The sequence below is a fragment of the Triticum urartu genome, chromosome 2A (assembly GCF_056163025.1).
Source record: "Triticum urartu cultivar PI428250 chromosome 2A, HENAU_Tu73, whole genome shotgun sequence".
NCBI lineage: Eukaryota > Viridiplantae > Streptophyta > Magnoliopsida > Poales > Poaceae > Triticum > Triticum urartu.
In genome coordinates this window covers 414,264,775-414,283,385 of record NC_141874.1, presented here as the reverse complement: position 1 = coordinate 414,283,385, position 18,611 = coordinate 414,264,775, and the positions used below count along the sequence as shown (strand labels likewise).

Below are 18,611 nucleotides of genomic sequence, written 5' to 3'. Positions count from 1 at the left end.
CGCCGCTTCTTATGTATCTGGACTGCCTTATCATTGGCAAGACGCCTAATATTGACTTGAGGACCCCTCGCATCAATTTCATGGATCAGGTCAAGCTTCTTGAGATTGTTGTGGCTGACTTGGTCAAGAAGGGTGATGATGACCCAACCAACTGGGTGTTTGGGAGACTGCCTTTGAGTGTTTATATGCATCATTCTTTCCTGTGTAGTTTAACTTGAACTTCTGGTACTGTCTTCTATATTTTTGTTCCCAGGTTCCTTCATTTGTTTTCTGACGCGTTGACTTTTGTTTTTGTATGCAGTGGAGGACATAGGGTGAGGTTGTGTTCTTTAGGGTTATTGAACGTCCTGTTCTAACTATGCCTCGTTCCGCCGGCCTAGGGAGTGGAACTTCCCCAAGATTTGAATTCTCCCGGGATGTTAATACTGGTGCCCCCTGTAGATCCAAGAGGTTCTTGTGACCGTGTGAGTGCTGCAGGTGGTGTGTCTTCCGAGAATTTGTTTGAAGCTGCCAATGTTTCGCTGGTTAAGATTGACGGTCTTCTTGAAACTGTTTGTGGGGAGTTGGCTCGTGTTCCTTCAATTGTTGAGCGTCTTAGTAGCGATGATGGGATTCTTCATCCCGAACACGGATTTGATGTCGAGTCTTCGAAGGAGGTCTTACCTATTGAAGCTAGATTTCTTGAAGAGCTTCGTTAGAGCACTTCCCACCTCCGGACTTGCGTTGGGTTGTTCAAGGAAATTCAGGATGCTCGTTGCAAGCCTTTTGAAGATGAGGCAAGTGTTGTTGTGAGTCAGATTCAGAGGCAGGATTCTGTTCATTCGGGTCGTGAAGGAGGCCACGTGGAGCATACCAAAGAGGTTTGTTTATATTGGCTTTTGACATTTATTTGCACTAATGTTCAATGTTAGCTTTTAGTTATTACTGTTTGTAGTCATAGGCGACCGTTATTGGTTTCATGTGTTGTAAACTGTTTCTTTTTAGCACTAGTGTTCCTAGTTGACCTTCTCTATTTATAGAACCTGAACTTCAAGCTACAGCACCTGAACTTCCATGACTTCGATGGCTGGCCCTTTTGTTCCCTTTTGTATCTTAGAGTAGTTTGATATCTGACCTGCTATGTTTATTGTATTTGGACTTCCATTATGTGTCAGTTGTGATAGCTGACCTTCTCTAATTATGCAATGTGAACTTCTGTTGATTAGGTATTTGTTTTCTACATGATTTTTTTTGTAGGCTGTTGATGATGGTGTTAGGGTTGAGGAGGATGTTTTACCTGCGCATGAAGCTGCTCCTGTGCATGAAGCTGCCCCTATGCATGAACCTGCTCCCGCTAGTGATGTATTAGTTGATGAGGTTCATGGCAGTGAAAATAAGGAACCATTTTTCTTGTCCATTTGTCTCATTTTTTTATTTTACTTGTTTGTGCATTTTATCACTATGTGGCCCTTTGTAATGACTTTCTGTTCTTTGCTGCAGAATGATGATGTTAGTGTTCCTCCAGAGAAGGTTGTAGACAAGTCCGTCTCAGGCACCGGCTGCTCCGACGGGGTAGACATGACTGAACCTCAGTCGTCCATTGGCGCTGAGGTTTCTAATGCTGAGCAGGGCAAGACAACTAGAGACATCATTTTGGAGAGAGATCCTATTGAGCCTGCTATTGAGACTGGTGGTAGTGTTGCTGCAAGCCCGGAGAAGTCTCCTGCAGCAGAGCCATCAGTTGTTGTTGATGATGTTCAAACACAACCAACTGTTTTTGTTGTTTCAGATTCTCCAGCTGCCCCAGCTGCTGCTGCTGTCCTTCCCAACGACGCTGTAACGTCTACTGGAGATGACGACGAAGAGACTGAAAGCGGTAGCTATGGGGAGGGGGTTGATCATTCCAGTGCTGCCACTAGTCTAGGCAAGGATCCATGAAGAGAGGAGCATGCTTCTCTCTTCTTTCCCCATCCCCCTCCCTTTTGTTGTTTGGTTTAGTCCATGATATCCCCTGTGAACTGCCTGTGTGGTCTAAGTTGAACTTCTGGTTTTGTTGTTTGTCGTGTGGGTTGTAAAGAATGTTATGTGAACATGTTTTCTATGTGGGTGAAGGTTTGTAATGCATGGTTTGTGATGTCTATGATCCTGTAGTTTTATCTTTTCTGATGTAGCAGCTGAGATGTGCTTGTGTTTTGAATGTTGTGCTTGAATGTTGCTCTTAATTGAAACTGCCGTGAATCTATGTGCTTGAGTGTTGCTCTTAATTTCTATTTCTTTTGGTGAGCATATAGCGACCTTGATGTTGTTCGAAAGAAGGTTGATGACTTTTATTACAGTGTAACTAGGCTTAAGAATAATCGTTCCAAGAGGTGAGTGCAGCTGGTCAATATTTACATCATCCATGTACCCCCTGTGAACTGCATGTGGTTTCATACCTGAACTTCTTTACTATATGTACCTGAACTTCCTATTTTACTTCCTTGGTGCTGAAATGTAACACCCCGGATGTAACCTACCCAATTTGTACTCCAACTCTTGCCGTTTCCGGCGTTAAGTTATTTTATTTTCTCGGGTTCGGGTTTTTGTCTCCGTGTGTTGTTGTCATTGTCATGCATCTCATATCATGTCATCATGTGCATTGCATTTGCATACGTGTTCATCTCATGCATTCGAGCATTTTCCCCGTTGTCCGTTTTGCATTCCGGCGCTTCGTTCTCCTCCGGTGGTCATTTCTACCTTGCTTTCGTGTGTGGGTATTAAACATTTCCGGATTGGACCGAGACTTGCCAAGCGGCCTTGGTTTACTACCGGTAGACCGCCTGTCAAGTTTCGTACCATTTGGACTTCGTTTGATACTCCAACGGTTAACCGAGGGACCGAAAAGGCCTCGTGTGTGTTGCAGCCCAACACCCCTCCAATTTGGCCCAAAACCCACCTAAACCTTCTCCATCATCTAGATCGTTCGATCACGATCGCGTGGCTGAAAACTGCACCTCATTTGGACTCTCCTAGCTCCCTCCACTTCTATATAAAGAACCCCCCATTTCAATTCACGGACGAAACCCTAGTACCACCCACCTCTCGCGCCGGCGGACATTTTTTTGTCTGGCCGGACACGTCCGGATCCACCCGCCGCCGCCACGTCAGCACTCGCGAGCCCCACTTCGCCGCCGCCGCCAGGGCCCGCGGGGCCCATCGCCGGCCCGAAGCTCCCGCGCCGCCCGCGCGTGACCCCGCCGCCCCAGCGCCTCCTCGCCTCCATCTCCGGCGGCCCGCGCCACCGCGCCGCAGCGCGCCCTCGCCGGCGGCCGCCTCGCCCCTCGCCGGCGACGACCACGGCAGCGCCGCCCCACGCCGCCATCTCCTTCCACGCCGGCCGCCGCCCACCGCGTCCGGATCCGCCCGCGGCCACCCCACCGGCGTCCGCCGCCGCCTTCCACTCCGTCTCCGGCGAACACAGCTCCGGCCGCCGCCTCGGTTCACGCGCCCGATCTAGTTCCAGATCTGAGATTCGGTTGAACTTTGACCTAATTTTCAGTAATATTTTGCCATGTTCATCGCATCGTAACTCCGCATCCGTAGCTCCATTTTGGGCATATAGCATATCAAAATGTTCATCTCAGAGAGTACATCATTTCATTCCATTGCACCATTTTCATTTGAGTTCATCTTGATGCCCGAAATGCTGTTAGAAGAGGGCTACTTGAGATAATTGCAAGATCTGCTACTCCATTTAGATATTTGTCATTTTTGCCATGATTATTGTGTGCATGATATGCCCATGAGCTCTACATATGTTTTGTTAAGGGTTTTGCCATCTTTCCAGAGGTGCAACCCATGTATTTTTGTGATGTGTGTGGTGACTAGAACAAGCTTGCAAAGTGAGGCACTTGGTAATGCTGATTTCAGGGACTTAGCATTTCCACTAAGTCCTTGATCTGTTTATCTCATGTTGCCATATGTTCATGTTGTTTCCTAATGATCCGTGCCTCTTTTGAGGATGATCAGTAAGGATGTTTTGTTAATCTTGTAGTGCTCTATCCATCCATGTCTTTGTTTGCAATTATGGAGCACCCTAGCTTGAGTCAATCGAGCTCTACTTTTGCTACTCCGTGAATCTGGGCAGATTGTCTACTTGTTAGCGATTTTGCCGATGATGTTGTAGTTGATCCATGCATGCTATGCTATTGTTCTTGCCATGTCTAGCTTGCATTTTATGTATTCTTGATGGGTGTAGGCTTAGATTGTCATGACTTGCACCATAGTGAGTGCATCGAGCTCGTGAACATGCCTACTTGATATCTGTTTTCAGCATGCTCACGCCGGCCCGGCCCCGTGCCGCCAAGCCGCCGCCCGGCCGGCCTCGCCGGAGGAGCCGCCATCCTCGCCGGATCCGTCCTCGGTTCGCATGCGTGAACAGTAAACCCTAGGTGAAATTCGTCTAAGTCCCGAAATTGCAGATCCAAGTGCCCCTGTTCATAGCTCCGTAACTTTGCATCCGTAGCTCTGATTCATGCATATAGCATATCAAAATGTTCATCTCAGAGAGTACATCATTTCATTCCATTGCATCATTTTTACTTGAGTTCATCTTGATGCCCGAAATGCTGTTAGAAGAGGGCTACTTGAGATTATTGTCAGATCTGCTGCTCCATTTAGGTTTTTGTCATTTTTGCCATGATTAATGTGTGCATGCTATGCCCTGATGCTCTACATATGTTTTGTTAAGGGTTTTGTCATATTTCCAGAGGTGCAACCTATGTATTTTTGTGATGTGTGTGGTGACTAGTGCAAGCTTGCAAAGTGGTGCACTTGCTAATTCTGTTTTCAGGGACTTAGCAATTTCACTAAGTCCTGGAGCTGTTTATCTCATGATGCCATATGTTCATGTTGTTTCCTAGTGATCCGTGCCTCTTTTGAGGATGATCAGTAAGGATGTTTTGTTAATCTCGTAGTGCTCTATCCATCCATGTCTTTGTTTGCAATTATGGAGCACCCTAGCTTGAGTCAATCGAGCTCTACTTTTGCTACTTTGTGAATCTGGGCAGATTGTCAACTTGTTTGCAATTTTGCCGATGATGTTGTAGTTGATCCGTGCATGCTATGCTTTTGTTCTTGCCATGTCTAGCTTGCATTTTGTGCCTTCTTAATGGGTGTATGCTTATCTTGTCATGACTTGCACCGTACTAAGTGCATCGAGCTCGTAAACATGCCTACTTGAGTTATGTTTCAGCATGTGCCAGTTTTCACCAAGTCTGAAAACTGATTATGTTTTTGCTATGTTCACATGCTTGCAATTGTATTTTCTGTTCCCTTTTGGCTCAAGGTCACTAAGGGACTTTTGTTAAGCTCTTTGAGTAGCTCCATGCCATGCTTTACTTTGCCATGTTCAGGTCCTGTAGCATGTAGTTTTGTTGCTCCGAAGAGTGCTACCTGATCTGAAATTCCAGACAAGTGTTAATTTCACTAAGTCTGAGATCTGTTTACCATATGCATTTTTGCCATGCTTGTTTGAACCTGTTAATGGATGAATTGGCCGTAGCTCATTGCTAGACTTTTGTTAAGCATCTTGAATTAATCCCGGCCATGTATTTTTTTGCCATGTTTGGGTGCTGTAGCTTGTTCATCTCATTGCATTTAGATGGCTACTTGCTGTAAATCGCAGACCGGTGTCATATTTGAATCGCTTGCCATTTCCAAACTTTAACTCCGAATCCGGCGTTCTTTATATCGTTTTCAAGCGATTTCATCTCATCTTTCCAGTGGCACACTTGGATTTCCAAGTTGAGGCCAGGTTCATGCATTCCTTGTCACATCTTGCATATGCATCCCGCATCGCATCCCGCATAGCATACCATCCTTGCATTATATTGTTTGATCCTTGCACGTGGTTGATTGTGTCTTTGTTGCTTGTTTGTCTTGTTTGGGTAGAGCCGGGAGACAAGTTCGCTAACGAGGAGCCCGTTGAGTTTTCTTTCGAGGATCCAGTCAACTCTGACAACGTTGCAGGCAAGATGATCATACCCTCGAAATCACTACTATCTTTGCTTTGCTAGATGCTCGCTCTGTTGCTATGCCAATGCTACGATGCCTACCACTTGTTTTCAAGCCTCCCAAATTGCCATGTCAAACCTCTAACCTACCATGTCCTAGCAAACCGTTGATTGGATTTGTTACCGCTTTGCTCAGCCCCTCTTATAGCGTTGCTAGTTGCAGGTGAAGATTGAAGACCGTTCCTTGTTGGAGCTTTATTTACTTGTTGGGATATCATTATATTGCCATGTTATCTTAATGCATCTATATACTTGGTAAAGGGTGGAAGGCTCGGCCTCTCGCCTAGTGTTTTGTTCCACTCTTGCCGCCCTAGTTTCCGTCATATCGGTGTTATGTTCCTGGATTTTGCGTTCCTTACGCGGTTGGGTTATAATGGGAACCCCTTGATAGTCCGCCTTGAATAAAACTCCTCCAGCAATGCCCAACCTTGGTTTTACCATTTGCCACCTAGCCTTTTCCCTTGGGTTTCGCGGACTCAAGGGTCATCTTATTTTAAACCCCCCCGGGCCAGTGCTCCTCTGAGTGTTGGTCCAACCTAGAGCATCGTGCGGGGCCGTCCCTTGGCAACTTGGGTTACGTTGGCTCCCGTATGCTTAGCTTATCTGGTGTGCCCTGAGAACGAGATATGTGCAGCTCCTATCGGGATTTGTCGGCACAGCGGGTGGTGTTGCTGGACTTGTTTTACCATTGTCGGAGTTGTCTTGAAGAACCGGGATACCGAGTCTGATCGAAATGTCTCGGGAGGAGGTATATTCCTTCATTGACCGTGAGAGCTTGTCATGGGCTAAGTTGGGACTCCCCTGCAGGGATTTGAACTTTCAAAAGCCGTGCCCGTGGTTATGGGCAGATGGGAATTTGTTAATGTCTGGTTGTAGATAACTTGAACCTTAATTTAATTAAAATGAATCAACTGAGTGTGTTACCGTGATGGCCTCTTCTCGGCGGACTCCGGGAAGTGGACACGGTGTTGGAGTAATGTTTGCCGCAGGTTGTTCTCTAGTTTCTCGCTCGCGCTTTGCCTCCTCTTCTCGCCCTCTTTTGCGAACAGGTTAGCCACCATATTTGCTAGTCGCTTGCTGCAGCTCCACATATTTACCTTGCCTTACCTATAAGCTTAAATAGTCTTGATCGTGAGGGTGCGAGATTGCTGAGTCCCTGTGGCTCACAGATTACTATTACACCAGATGCAGGGCCCGATGATTCCGCTCCAGATGACGCGCTTGAGCTCAAGTGGGAGTTCGACGAGGACTCTTAATGATACTATGTTTCCTTTCCTGATGATCAGTAGTGGTGCCCAGTTGGGGGTGATCGGGACCGTGTCGCATGTTGGGTTATCTTTTATTTTGGCACCGTAGTCGGGCCATGAGTGTTTGGATGATGTAATGTTATTTATGTACCTTGATTGACGTGGCGAGTGTAAGCCAACTATGTTATCTCCCCTTTTATTATCTATATTACATGGGATGTTGTGAAGATTGCCTAACTTGCGACATATGCCTTCAATGCGATTATGCCTCTAAGTCGTGCCTCGACACATGGGAGATATAGTCGCATCGAGGGTGTTACATGAACTTCTGGCCTCTTTTGTACTGTACTGACTGTTGTGATATAGCTGAACTTCTGTGCTAACATGTGTTAGGAACTTCCTGAGTTCCTGATGCTGAACTTGTTTCACTTTCTATTTGCTTGTTTTAGATCAATGATTATGTTCCAAAACAAGGAGTGTGAAGCTTCTGTTGAAGATGTCGCAATATCTTTTGGTCCTCGTGGAATGCTTCGATCTAATGTGGCTGAGTGTGCACTCTACTGTCTACGTGCGAAGTACCAGGGATCGGATAAACTCATCCTGCCATATTGGGTTTGTGTAAGTCAACCATATAGTGATTTCTTTTCGGTTTTGTTCCTTACCATTTTAGTTAAAACTTTTTTGTCTCATTTTGTATTTTTCATATGTTGGTGTTGTCTGCATTATTTTTGGACAAGATTTTCAGAGGTTAATTTGATTCCCGTGTGAGGAAGTACTTCTTGGCGAGTGGTCCAGATAGCATGGATGTACATGATTCGGTATGCAATATCTTGTTCTTTGCCTCTGTATTAGTTTTGCACTATGATTCACTGTGTTAATATTTGTTTTATTTTTCTTTGTATTGTTTGATATTAATTCTCAGTTTTTAATGATTCATGTGTTTATGTTGCTTCAGGTTGTTTTCCCCACTTTTGACCCGCCTGAGATTCCTGCTTCCATGGGTGGTGTTGGTCATTGGGTTTCGATATTTCTTGACGTGAAGAATTCAAGGTTCCAGCTTCTCGACTCCTATTATGGACCAGAAGATGAATGTGCGGTACGCCTGTTTCGGCGGATGACCAACAACATCAATAAGCTTTGGAGCGATGCCAGCAATGACAGGGAGACACCCTTCAGTCCTCTTACCATCGACCATTTCACTCTGGATTGGATTGATGTGCCCCAGCAGCAAAACAAGTATGAGTTCCACTTTTTATCTTTATCACTTCTGTTTATTTGTAGTTGTACTTAAGCTGCGACGTGTTTTATTCGTTGGCTTTCTTTTTCTGTTCTAACACTATTCTTTTACTGCTTTGATGGCAGTATCGACTGTGGATTCTTCATGCTTACGAATTTTAATTCGTATCATGATGGGGTTCTTACAAATTATTCCCATGAAAATATCGCGGATATCAGGAAGATGTGGCTGTACTCAATCGCTTCTTCTAACCTGTTTGAGACAGACTTCCAAGCTCTGTTTGGCTACTACACATGTAAGTATTGGAACTTGGACTGCTTACCTGCACTGCATCTTTTATTCTACCTGAACTTCATATTTTTCTCTGAACTTGGACTTCTGCTTGAGATCTGGCTGGGCAGCTGGTTTCAGAAGGAGAGGAGCATTTTCTTGTACATGAACTTCATTTCTATCTTTTTTATTTTGCTTGTGTGTTTTGTTTCAGTAATTTCTTTCCTTCCATTGCTTACGTGGACATGAGCATTTATTTCTAATTTAACTTTAGAGATGATGCCTTTCTATGGTTTTGTTAGCTGTAGTTGAATGTTTTCCAGTTCATCGGTTTATCTTGAACTGTGCCTTTGGTTGTGCCTAAACTTCATTTAGTTTTTTAATGCAACTAATTTTTTTAGGTAAGCTTGAGTAGTAACCATGTCATCTTTGTTAGTTGGACTGCACATTGCGTTGTTCCTGAACTTCAGTGATATTTAATGGTGATGTTTTCTCTTCCTTTTCTTTGATAGTGGATCCGTTGGACTTAACCGATTACCACTACTCATTCCTCGAGTCACAGGAATACCAGCCTAGGGAGGAATCGATTAGTACAGCTCCGATAGAAGATGATAGACCTCGAACCCTTATTCCTTCCAAGTTGGGGAAGCAGGCTGGTGGTATTCGTGTTACTCCAAAAAACCCTTGCTCCAAGAAGGTTGGTGCAGTCGAAGCAGCCGAAGCAGAAGTTATTTTGCCCGATGATGATTTTGAGAAGATTGCTAACCCGAAGAATGTTAAATGTGTTGCTGGTACTATTGCTGGTAGAGGTGGGAAGAATGCTGTCATCACCAGGAGGAAACCAGTAGTTGAGTCTAGCAACACAACTTCCTCCAAGAGAGCATCAAGATTGCCTTTGAAGTGGCGTTCTCCTATCGCTCCCCTAAAAAAATACAGTTACCCTCATCTATCCGAGGCCCGAAAGTTGAAACAATATGCGCTTAGTAAAGACGGTCTGGAGAAGTATTCTGAGTGAGTTTTCTTCTTCTTAACTTTGTTGCTGCCAGAGATGCTACTCTCTGTCTGAACTTTTGTTGTTGTAGTATGTGGACTTCTGTTCATTTCTGCCTTGCCTTGGAGTTATAGTGTCTGAACTTCTGTTGTTATATTGTCTGAACTGCCATTGTTGTAGTATCTGAACTTCTGTTTTATGTCTCCTCTTGCCTTTTGAGTTATAGTATCTGAACTTCTGTTTGTTGTTGTATCTGAACTTCTAATATTTTTTACCATCCTTTTGTATTCTGCAGGACAAGCTACTGCATGTTTACCATCCCTGTGAATGTGATTGACCTCACATGACATGTCCTTTATACTCTTTTCGGTGAAGGGCAGCAGATGGAAGGAGACATAATGGATTATCTCATAAATTTGTGGAAGGATAAGCTGGATACCTCTGAGATATTCACTAGTGCTGACAGGGTTATAATTAGTCCCTACTTCATACAGGTTTTAGTTCTTTGCACCCCCTATCTCCCTTTTTGCCTTAGTTTTGTTGTAGTGGCATTTGGGAGGTGTTTTAATTGTGTTTTTGTGAATGCACAGTACTGCCTGGAGTATGATTTCTTCGGTGCAACAGTTCCAAAGTGTGATGCAAAAAAAATCTGCTGGTCTCCTCCCAATGTTTGTTCGCAAGGAAGAAGACCTTCTTAACGCAAAGCTGGTTAGGTTTTCATAACTCATACTTTTTTTAATTTCATGTGCATCCTTTTGCTGAGTTTGTCAAGAAATTTTTGTTCATGTCGGTTCTTCAGTACATATGCTTTATAGTTTGTGTTCACCAGTCCTTTCATTCTTGGCAGGTTTTCTTGATACTATTCAAGCCAATTGGCACAATGGTGCACTATAGTGTGTATGTGGTGAATAGATATCCTGGGAGCATTGACATCCTTGATTCACTTGCGCTAAAATGGAAACATCGCGAACGAGTTTCCACGGGGACTGTCAAAATATCGTGAGTGTTTCTTAGCCTGAACCTTCTTTCACATTCTTTTGTTTGACACGAAGTTTATTATGCCTTGTGTTAACAAAATATGTTGATGTCTCTGTTTTGGTAATACTGCTTGAACTGACTATCATTTGGAAGTTGAACTTCTGCTATTTGTTTAGCTGGATCTTATGCAAGTGTCGCTTTTTATGTACCTGAACTTAACTATTTTGGTTAACATGCTTTTGACTTCATCTTATTTTGTTATTTCTGGCAGATCAAGAGATTTGTTGGGTTGCTCGAGGAGGTATACGGCAAGGCTGCGTACAAAGCGAGCAAGCAGCCTAACTGGGTGACTATTGCAAAGAGGCCGACTTTTATCGATGTTCCAAAGCAGAAGAGCAATGATTGTGGTTTCTTTGCCGTGAAGTTCTGCTCTTCATATGATGGCGATGAGATTGTTGAAGATTTTGGTGATGTGGAAGTATGTTCTGTCCTTGTTCTTGTCTGATCATCCTTTCATTTTTCTTGTGTGTTTTTGCTGAGACGCTCCTGCTATGGTTTTAGTTATCCGTTACTAAACCATCGTTTCATTTTCTTTGTTTGCAGGCTGCTGTAGATGACTGGAAGGCTGAGTTCATGCACACTCTGATGTTTAGCGAGAAGAATGAAGTCATTCGTTCAGAGCTCCCTAAAGAGATCCAGTCCTTTGGCCCATGAATTCGAAGCATTAGTTTCATTGTAGATTTGATTTTGTACAGATTTTTACGTTTGATAATGATTGGAACAATTCCATAAAGATTTGGTTGTAAGAAATGTTTTAGTGATTTGTGTATCTATAGGTGCAGCACTACTACTTATGATATTGTGGACAAATGTATTTGGTGTGAAGAATGATTTGTCTTTGTGAATTTCAATGTATTGCATCGTTTTTAGTATCCATGTGTTGCATGTTTTTGCCCCAACAGATGTACCTGAACTTTTCCCTCGGTTATGGTTGAACTGCTTGTTTTTTTTTGTGTTTTTTATTTTTGGGCCCCAACATATGATCGTAGACTTGAACTTCTACTTTGAGATGTGGATGGGTTGCTGGTTTCAGATGGAGAGGATATTCTGTGTTGTGTAATGTATTGGTATTTTTCAACCCAACCAATATGTAGCCTTTTGCATAGAATCTATATTTGTTTTCTGTGTTTTTTCAAGTGCTAATGGATTTCAGCTATAACTTTGTGCAAAAATATTCTCACACACTACTTGACGTTTCTTTATCTTTTGTCGGCATTATACATGAACTTCTGCACGTATCCAAACAGAACTTCACATCTGAGCGCGTTGTCTTAGGCTTGCTAACCTTAGTTCATACGGCAAAACTTTATTTTTTAAGCATATTTTTTCCTACATCGATTGTATATACCAGAACTTCTTCTGTAAGCTGACCTGAACTTCAAAACTGTATGATTATTTGTTGGTTGCTCTTTTATGGAATACAACACCAACACCTCCTGCTATAATATACCAGAACTTCCACTGTAATCTTACTTGAACTTCATAGTCTATATTTTTCATTTTTGTTCTTGCTTGCACTTTGCATTTAATACATCACCAGCACATCACTTCCTCTCATAATATACAAGGACTTCTGCAGTAATATTACTTGAACTTCACAGTGTATATTTTTCATTTTATTACTGCTTGCTCTTTCATGCAATAGATCACAAGCTCAGCACTTCCTGCCATAATATAGTATGACTTCTGTAGTAATATTACTTGGACTTCACAATGTATATTTTTCATTTTATTACTGCTTGCTCTTTCATGCAATACATCACAAGCACCTCCTCTCATACTATACCAGGACTTCTGCAGTAAGCTTACTTGAACTTCTAATGCATAATTTCTGTGAAACTTCAACAATAGAAGTTCAAGTAAGCTTCTCCTAAAATACGGTTTCAAAAGTGGAATAACATTATGCACATTAACATGACATAAGTTTGCTATGTTTAATTGACCTAGTATAACTGTTCATGAGCCTTGCGCTCCTCCTAGGCTTTGGTGGTAGTGGTTTTTTGCTTGACATGTACCTCTTCCTCTTCATCGTCCTCTTCCTCTTCATCGTCCTCTTCCTCTTCCTCTTCATCGTCCTCTTCCTCTTCCTCTTCATCTTCCTCTTCTTCAATGGTGTCTTCATCTTCGTCTTCCTCTTCATCTTCCACCACTATCTTGTTGCTGGCTCTAGGTTTTGCTTTCTGTTTCTTCTCTGGCTTTTTGCTTGTCTTTTCAGCATCTCCGCGCTTCGGGCATGTTCTTGCATTATGTGGTTCATACTCCTTGCATATGCTACAAAGTCTAGTGCTTTCTTTCTATGGGTGTGGTCCCTTCTTTTGCTCTATAACTTTGGGCTGTTGTTTTTGAAATTTGGGTTGCTTGACCTCCTCGGCATTGTTTCTTTCCAAGAGTGTTGGACAGGTCAGCTTGTTGTGTCCGCAACCTGGTTGCACACACTACATTTCCTATGTCCAAGTGGCACTCCGTTCTCATCGAGCACGACGACTCTTGCTGCAGGTGGTGCCTTTATTTTAGCTCTCTTGTCACTTTTCTTTGCTGCAGAAATTTTCTTCCTACCCTTTGTTTCAGAGTACAGAGGCAGTTTCATCGTCTCTTGCTGTCGCTGCTCCATTGATTGGCCATCACCCTGCTTGCATTGGTTGGCTTCAGCATTGGCGTTGAGCATTTCAGCTGCATAATAATGAAGGTCATCTTCAATTTCAGCATCCTCTTCAGCCATCCTTTCGTCAGCATCTGCTTGATTTGCTAAATGTATTGCATCAAGCTCTTCCACGAGCCTCTTGAGAACATAGTAGGCTCTGTCATATTGCTGGTCACATCTCATTGCTTTCTTGTTAACCATGAAATTTAGCTGCAGCAAGATGTCTTGCTTCGATAGCCTTGAGCTGCCATTCGATGCGGTTGTGTTGTAGTCCCTTGTATCAAAGGTTGGTTGTGATTTTGCAGTCTTTGTGTACCGTCTGAGAATATACTTGTTTGGAAATTTGTCAGGCTTCAGGTAGCCCAGTATGTTCATGATGTGAAGGCATAACAGGCCTGCATTTTGTGATGAATGCAGAATACATAGTTTGTGAGCCGGGAATGAATTTCATAAATTTTGATATGATACTACTAGTTTAGATGTTTAATGAGTTTGTTTTTCTGCTCACCTGTGTGTGTCCAGAGCTTGCATTCACACTCGTATATTTCATTCTCTGGGTCAGCTACAACCTGGAATTCATGCTTTGACCAGGAAAATCTTTCTTCATCATCATGGCCAGGCTTGTTGTGGTAATACACAAGGTACATAGTTGGCTCTGCTGTACGCTTTGCGCGAAATAGTGTGGCTTTTCTCATCCTATTCCTCATCTCGATGTACATGGCTCTCGTGTACTTGATAGACATGTCTTCCTCGTAGCCGTAAGTTGTTTTTGTCACAGGATTGGTCTGCACATGTCAAAAAGTAAGATATTAGTCAACGCAGAGTCATGGGTTTCATTTTTTAAAATTCAAAGTGCACATGTTGAAGGTAAACAGAACATGATGGGGGTGCTTTTTTATCATCATACCATGCTGGTCATTGTTTGCTCGTTCTCCTTCTGCATTCGAGTTTGTATGCAAGCGTTGAATCGCCTAGCAAACTTGTGTAGGTTCTGGGTCCCCTTGACAAACCCTTTCTTGAGCACGTGGTTCATGCTCTTGCTTTGTTGTGTGGAAGTCATTCTAGCACAGAAAATATTCTTGTAATATGCTGAAATCCACATCTTCCTATCACTCTAGAGTTGCATCATCATCTGGTCATTCTCCAGGTTGTACTTGTGCACGAGTTCAACCCAGGCAACTTCAAACTCTGTTGGCATCAGCGACCAGTTTAATATAGCTGTGAACTCCTCTTTGAATGTTTTATACTTTTTGTACAGCAACGCAAGGTATTCCCTGTACTTCTTCATGATGTGCCAACGGCATAGCTTGTGGAGGGTGTTTGGAAATGATTGTGGTGTAGCTTTCGCCATCGATGGGCACTGGTCTGCATGAATTAAAAAAATGAAACTTGATTCTTTTTTGCACTGATGATGAACTTATGTTGTACAAGTACTTGAACTTCACTTCTAGCAGTATGGCTATCTAAGAATGTCACATGTATTTTTTTACAGCAGTGTTGCTGAACTTCTGTGGTATCAGTGCTTGAACTTCACAGTTAGTAGTACTAACTTGTAGTGTCACACACAAAAATTTTCTTAAAGCATTTTGCTGAACTTCTGTGGTAGCAGTGCTTGAACTTCACATAAATAACTATATTTTTCTGAACATGTTACATATATTTTTCTTACAGCTTTGTCCTTGAACTTCTAGATTCGTGTATTTGAACTTCACATTCATAACTAATTTTTTTTCTAAACATGTGACAGATAATTTTGCTTTCTTGTACTACTAGTTGGACTTCTGTGCTAACAGTGGTTGAACTGCATTCTTTACATTATTTTTAGATAAAACCAATGTACCCAATACAGACCCATATACTGAGAAGATGATGAAACTTGAAGAGTGTTTTTTTGAACTCACCTGTTAGAATGCAAGTTGGGTGCTTGTTGTTCATGCACCGTACAAATGTATCAAACAGCCACTTGAATGACTTTGCATCTTCGTCTCTTATCAGGGCAACAGCAAATATCATTGACTGCAAGTGATGGTTTGTTCCAACAAACACTCCCAGAGGCATATGAAATTGGTAGGTCTTGTAAGTTGTGTCGAATGTTACGCAATCGCCAAAGTCTTGATATGCTCCTCGGCAGCTTGCATTGGACCAGAAAATGTTTTTAATTGACTTGTCCTTGTCCACTTGGATGTCATAGAAAAACTCATCATTGATTGCCTTCATGTCTTTGAAGAATGAAACAAGTTTCAATACATCATCCAAATCATCTTCCCTTGCATTCATGGCTTTCCTGCAAATCACATGCAAACATGCATTTGTTATTTTTGCTAGCAAAGGGTTGTGAGCTAGGATGCTATTTTACATTGCAGTATGTGGGTGTTTGAATACTTACTGGTTTAGTAGGTCTCGTCCGGTCATGCTTCGGAAGTAGCTTCCATCTTCATTTTCAGATAGCATGGACATGATTGTTGTGTGCTTGACATCATGGTACTGCAGGAGCTTTACATACTCCAAAATAGTGGGGTCATAATTCTTGTGTGAGTGCAAGAATACCAGCAAGTCATCAGTTTGCATGAGTTGGTGATTATGATTGTACTCAATGTCCACTGCCACGCATGTGTTTTCCTCCTGCACCTTCACCCTCATTCTTGCATTGCAGCCTGTCCTCTGCGATGTTTTGTTTCGCTTCCTGTTAGCCTCTGAAACGGAAGATGTGTGTATCCCTTGGAAGGCGTAAACAAAATACTTGTGGTTGTCATTTTCCCTCGTCTTCCTGATTCCAAAACCAGCGTGTCTGGCGTATCTGTTATAAAATTCCCTTGCTTTCTCTACATCTTGGAATCGCATCTTTAGTTTTGGTATTAGATAATCCGGTAGATCCGGCATCTGCAAAAAAAGAAAAAAAATCCAAACGGCACGTTAAAATGCAGTTTATGAACATGTTGTCCTAGAGGGAGCAGAAAATTTGCAGATAATACAAGATGCGTATATAAATATTTTTTGTTTCACTTACGTGCGTGTATGATCGCAACTCCGTCGGTGTCTGCTGTTGTCCCTCTGGGATGGGGCACGGCGGAGTAATCATAGCAGGACGCAGGAGTGGATCACGGGGAGGAAGGAGGGATGAAGATGGCCTCTCTCTTGTTTGTGTCCTTTTTGCTTGAGGTGGTTGTGGAGGTATTGCGATCCTGGTCTTGGTTTGCTCTTTTGTTTTGTGAAGCAATCCATCTACCTTATGTCCCGTACAATTCTGACTTGTAGTAGCAGCCGCAGGATCCAGCGGTGGTAGTGTGCAGAGCACTCTCCTCTGTGTGTGTGTTCCTATTGGATTTGTCCTGGGATCCGGTTTAGTTGCTTTGCTTTGGCATTGATGAGGCACACTAGGATAACCTCCAGAGTTACACGCGGGACTTGATCTAACCCCCTCCTCCATCGGCGTGCTTGGGAGCCTGCTGGTGGATACAAAGAATCCGCGAGGGATTTCTTACGTCACCCAATTAGGTGGAGGCGCAAGGTTGTGCGGATATGGCTGTGACCCAGCATCTTGGAAGTCTCCATGTGTTTCGGGTGTCATCCATTTTTGGTCTGGAGCAGGATGGTAATGTTGTTGGTGCGTTTGAGGTGTGACCCATTGAGGGGGTGGTGCAATGCGTACAGGCTTTGGATTGTATACTTGCTGCTGGGAACTTCTAAGCTTCTTCATGCATCTCTCGTCTTGCTGACATAAAAGAAAAAATGTCTATTAGCACACAAGTTAGATCTACCTATACCTTTGTAACTGAACTTAGCATTATTCACAGCCTGAACTTCTCATATAAAAGTGGTGTTCATGTACATATTTTTCCGCTAGGAGAGCCATCACACTATGCACTGAGCTGAGCATCTGCCAATACTTTTGTACCTGCGTTGAGCACCCTTCATAGAATGAACCTCACATCCTGTTAATTCTACACTATTTGATTACTTATATGTACCTGAACTGAGCACTCTCCACAACCTGAACTTCTTGTTTTGTAAAGGGGAAATACTGTCTACAATTAAAAAGCTTGACCTTCATGAGTTTGAATGGTTGAACTACTAGTGCATACCAACCTGACCTTCATGTGAGATCACATGCATGTTCTATTTTCCTTTTATTTTTATTTTGCACACAACCAGATACATACCAACCTGAACTCTAGCACACTTACTAGTTGAACTTCACATGGCTTTTTCACATGTGAATGTGAATGCAGGCAGGTTTTATAGTGTTTGTAGCCTGGACTGAGGCTCACATACTACCTGAACTTCACATGCATGTAAGCAGGCAGATTTTACAATGTTGTTTTGTAGCCTGGACTAAGGCTAACACACTACCAGAACTTCACATGGTTGTAAGCAGGCAGATTTTAAAAAAGCTTTTGTAGCCTGGACTGATGCTCACACACCACCTGAACTTCACATGGCTGTAAGAAAATAACAAACAGAAGGAAGAAGTTCAACCATTCCCTGGCTAGAAGTTCGGCCAACCTTTTTCCAGCAGCTGATAGGCCACCTTGTGAGCAATTTGTCGGAGAGCTAGGAGAGGAACCGCATGACAATCCATATCTTGAATAGGGCGCGAAGTTCATCTTCACGAAGCAAGAAGGTCAGGCAAGGGTAGATTGAAGAAGAAGGCGACAAGTGGGAGGAAGTTCATGTACCGTTGCTGGATTTGAAGGCGCCGCCTCCGCCGCAGAGTTGCTCCGTTGGCCGTGCCGTTCGCCGTAGCTTCCGTCGGGGCCATCATCTACTCTACCAAGGCGTCGGGCGGTGAGGATGGAAGGAGGATGTGGCTTCGGGAAGTCCATGGCGGCTTCACCGCGTCCAGGCGACGCGTGCTCCCTCGCGCCGGCGTCCGCCGTCGCTCGCTCGCCAGCGCCGGTGGTCGGCCAGGAGGTGGCGACGGATCCGGTCGACCAGGCTCTGGAGATGGAGGGGAGGCAGCGGATCCGGACAGCCAGGAGTTGGAGGCGACGGATCCGGCGAAGATCGGCGGCGACCACGAGGGGAGGTCGGGGATCGAGGGGAGGAGCGGCGAGGAGGTGGGCTGGGGCGGCTCAGGGACGGGATCCTGTCGGGGCGGCCTCGGGATCCAGTGGATCCTGTCAGGTGGGCCAGCAATTCAGAAGTTCAGGAGGGC

At 43.6% G+C, this 18,611-nt stretch overlaps 1 protein-coding gene across 1 annotated transcript; it reads right to left on the bottom strand.

The window, feature by feature from the left end:
* Positions 1–14,570: 14,570 nt before the first annotated feature.
* Positions 14,571–18,279, bottom strand: LOC147985309 (protein FAR1-RELATED SEQUENCE 5-like). Its single transcript, XM_087541506.1, has 5 exons — positions 18,133–18,279; positions 17,106–17,168; positions 15,843–16,336; positions 15,358–15,740; positions 14,571–14,821 (listed from the first exon to the last, which is right to left on the bottom strand). The coding sequence occupies exons 1-5, from the start codon at positions 18,277–18,279 to the stop codon at positions 14,571–14,573; spliced, it is 1,338 nt and encodes a 445-aa protein (XP_087397632.1).
* Positions 18,280–18,611: the final 332 nt, after the last annotated feature.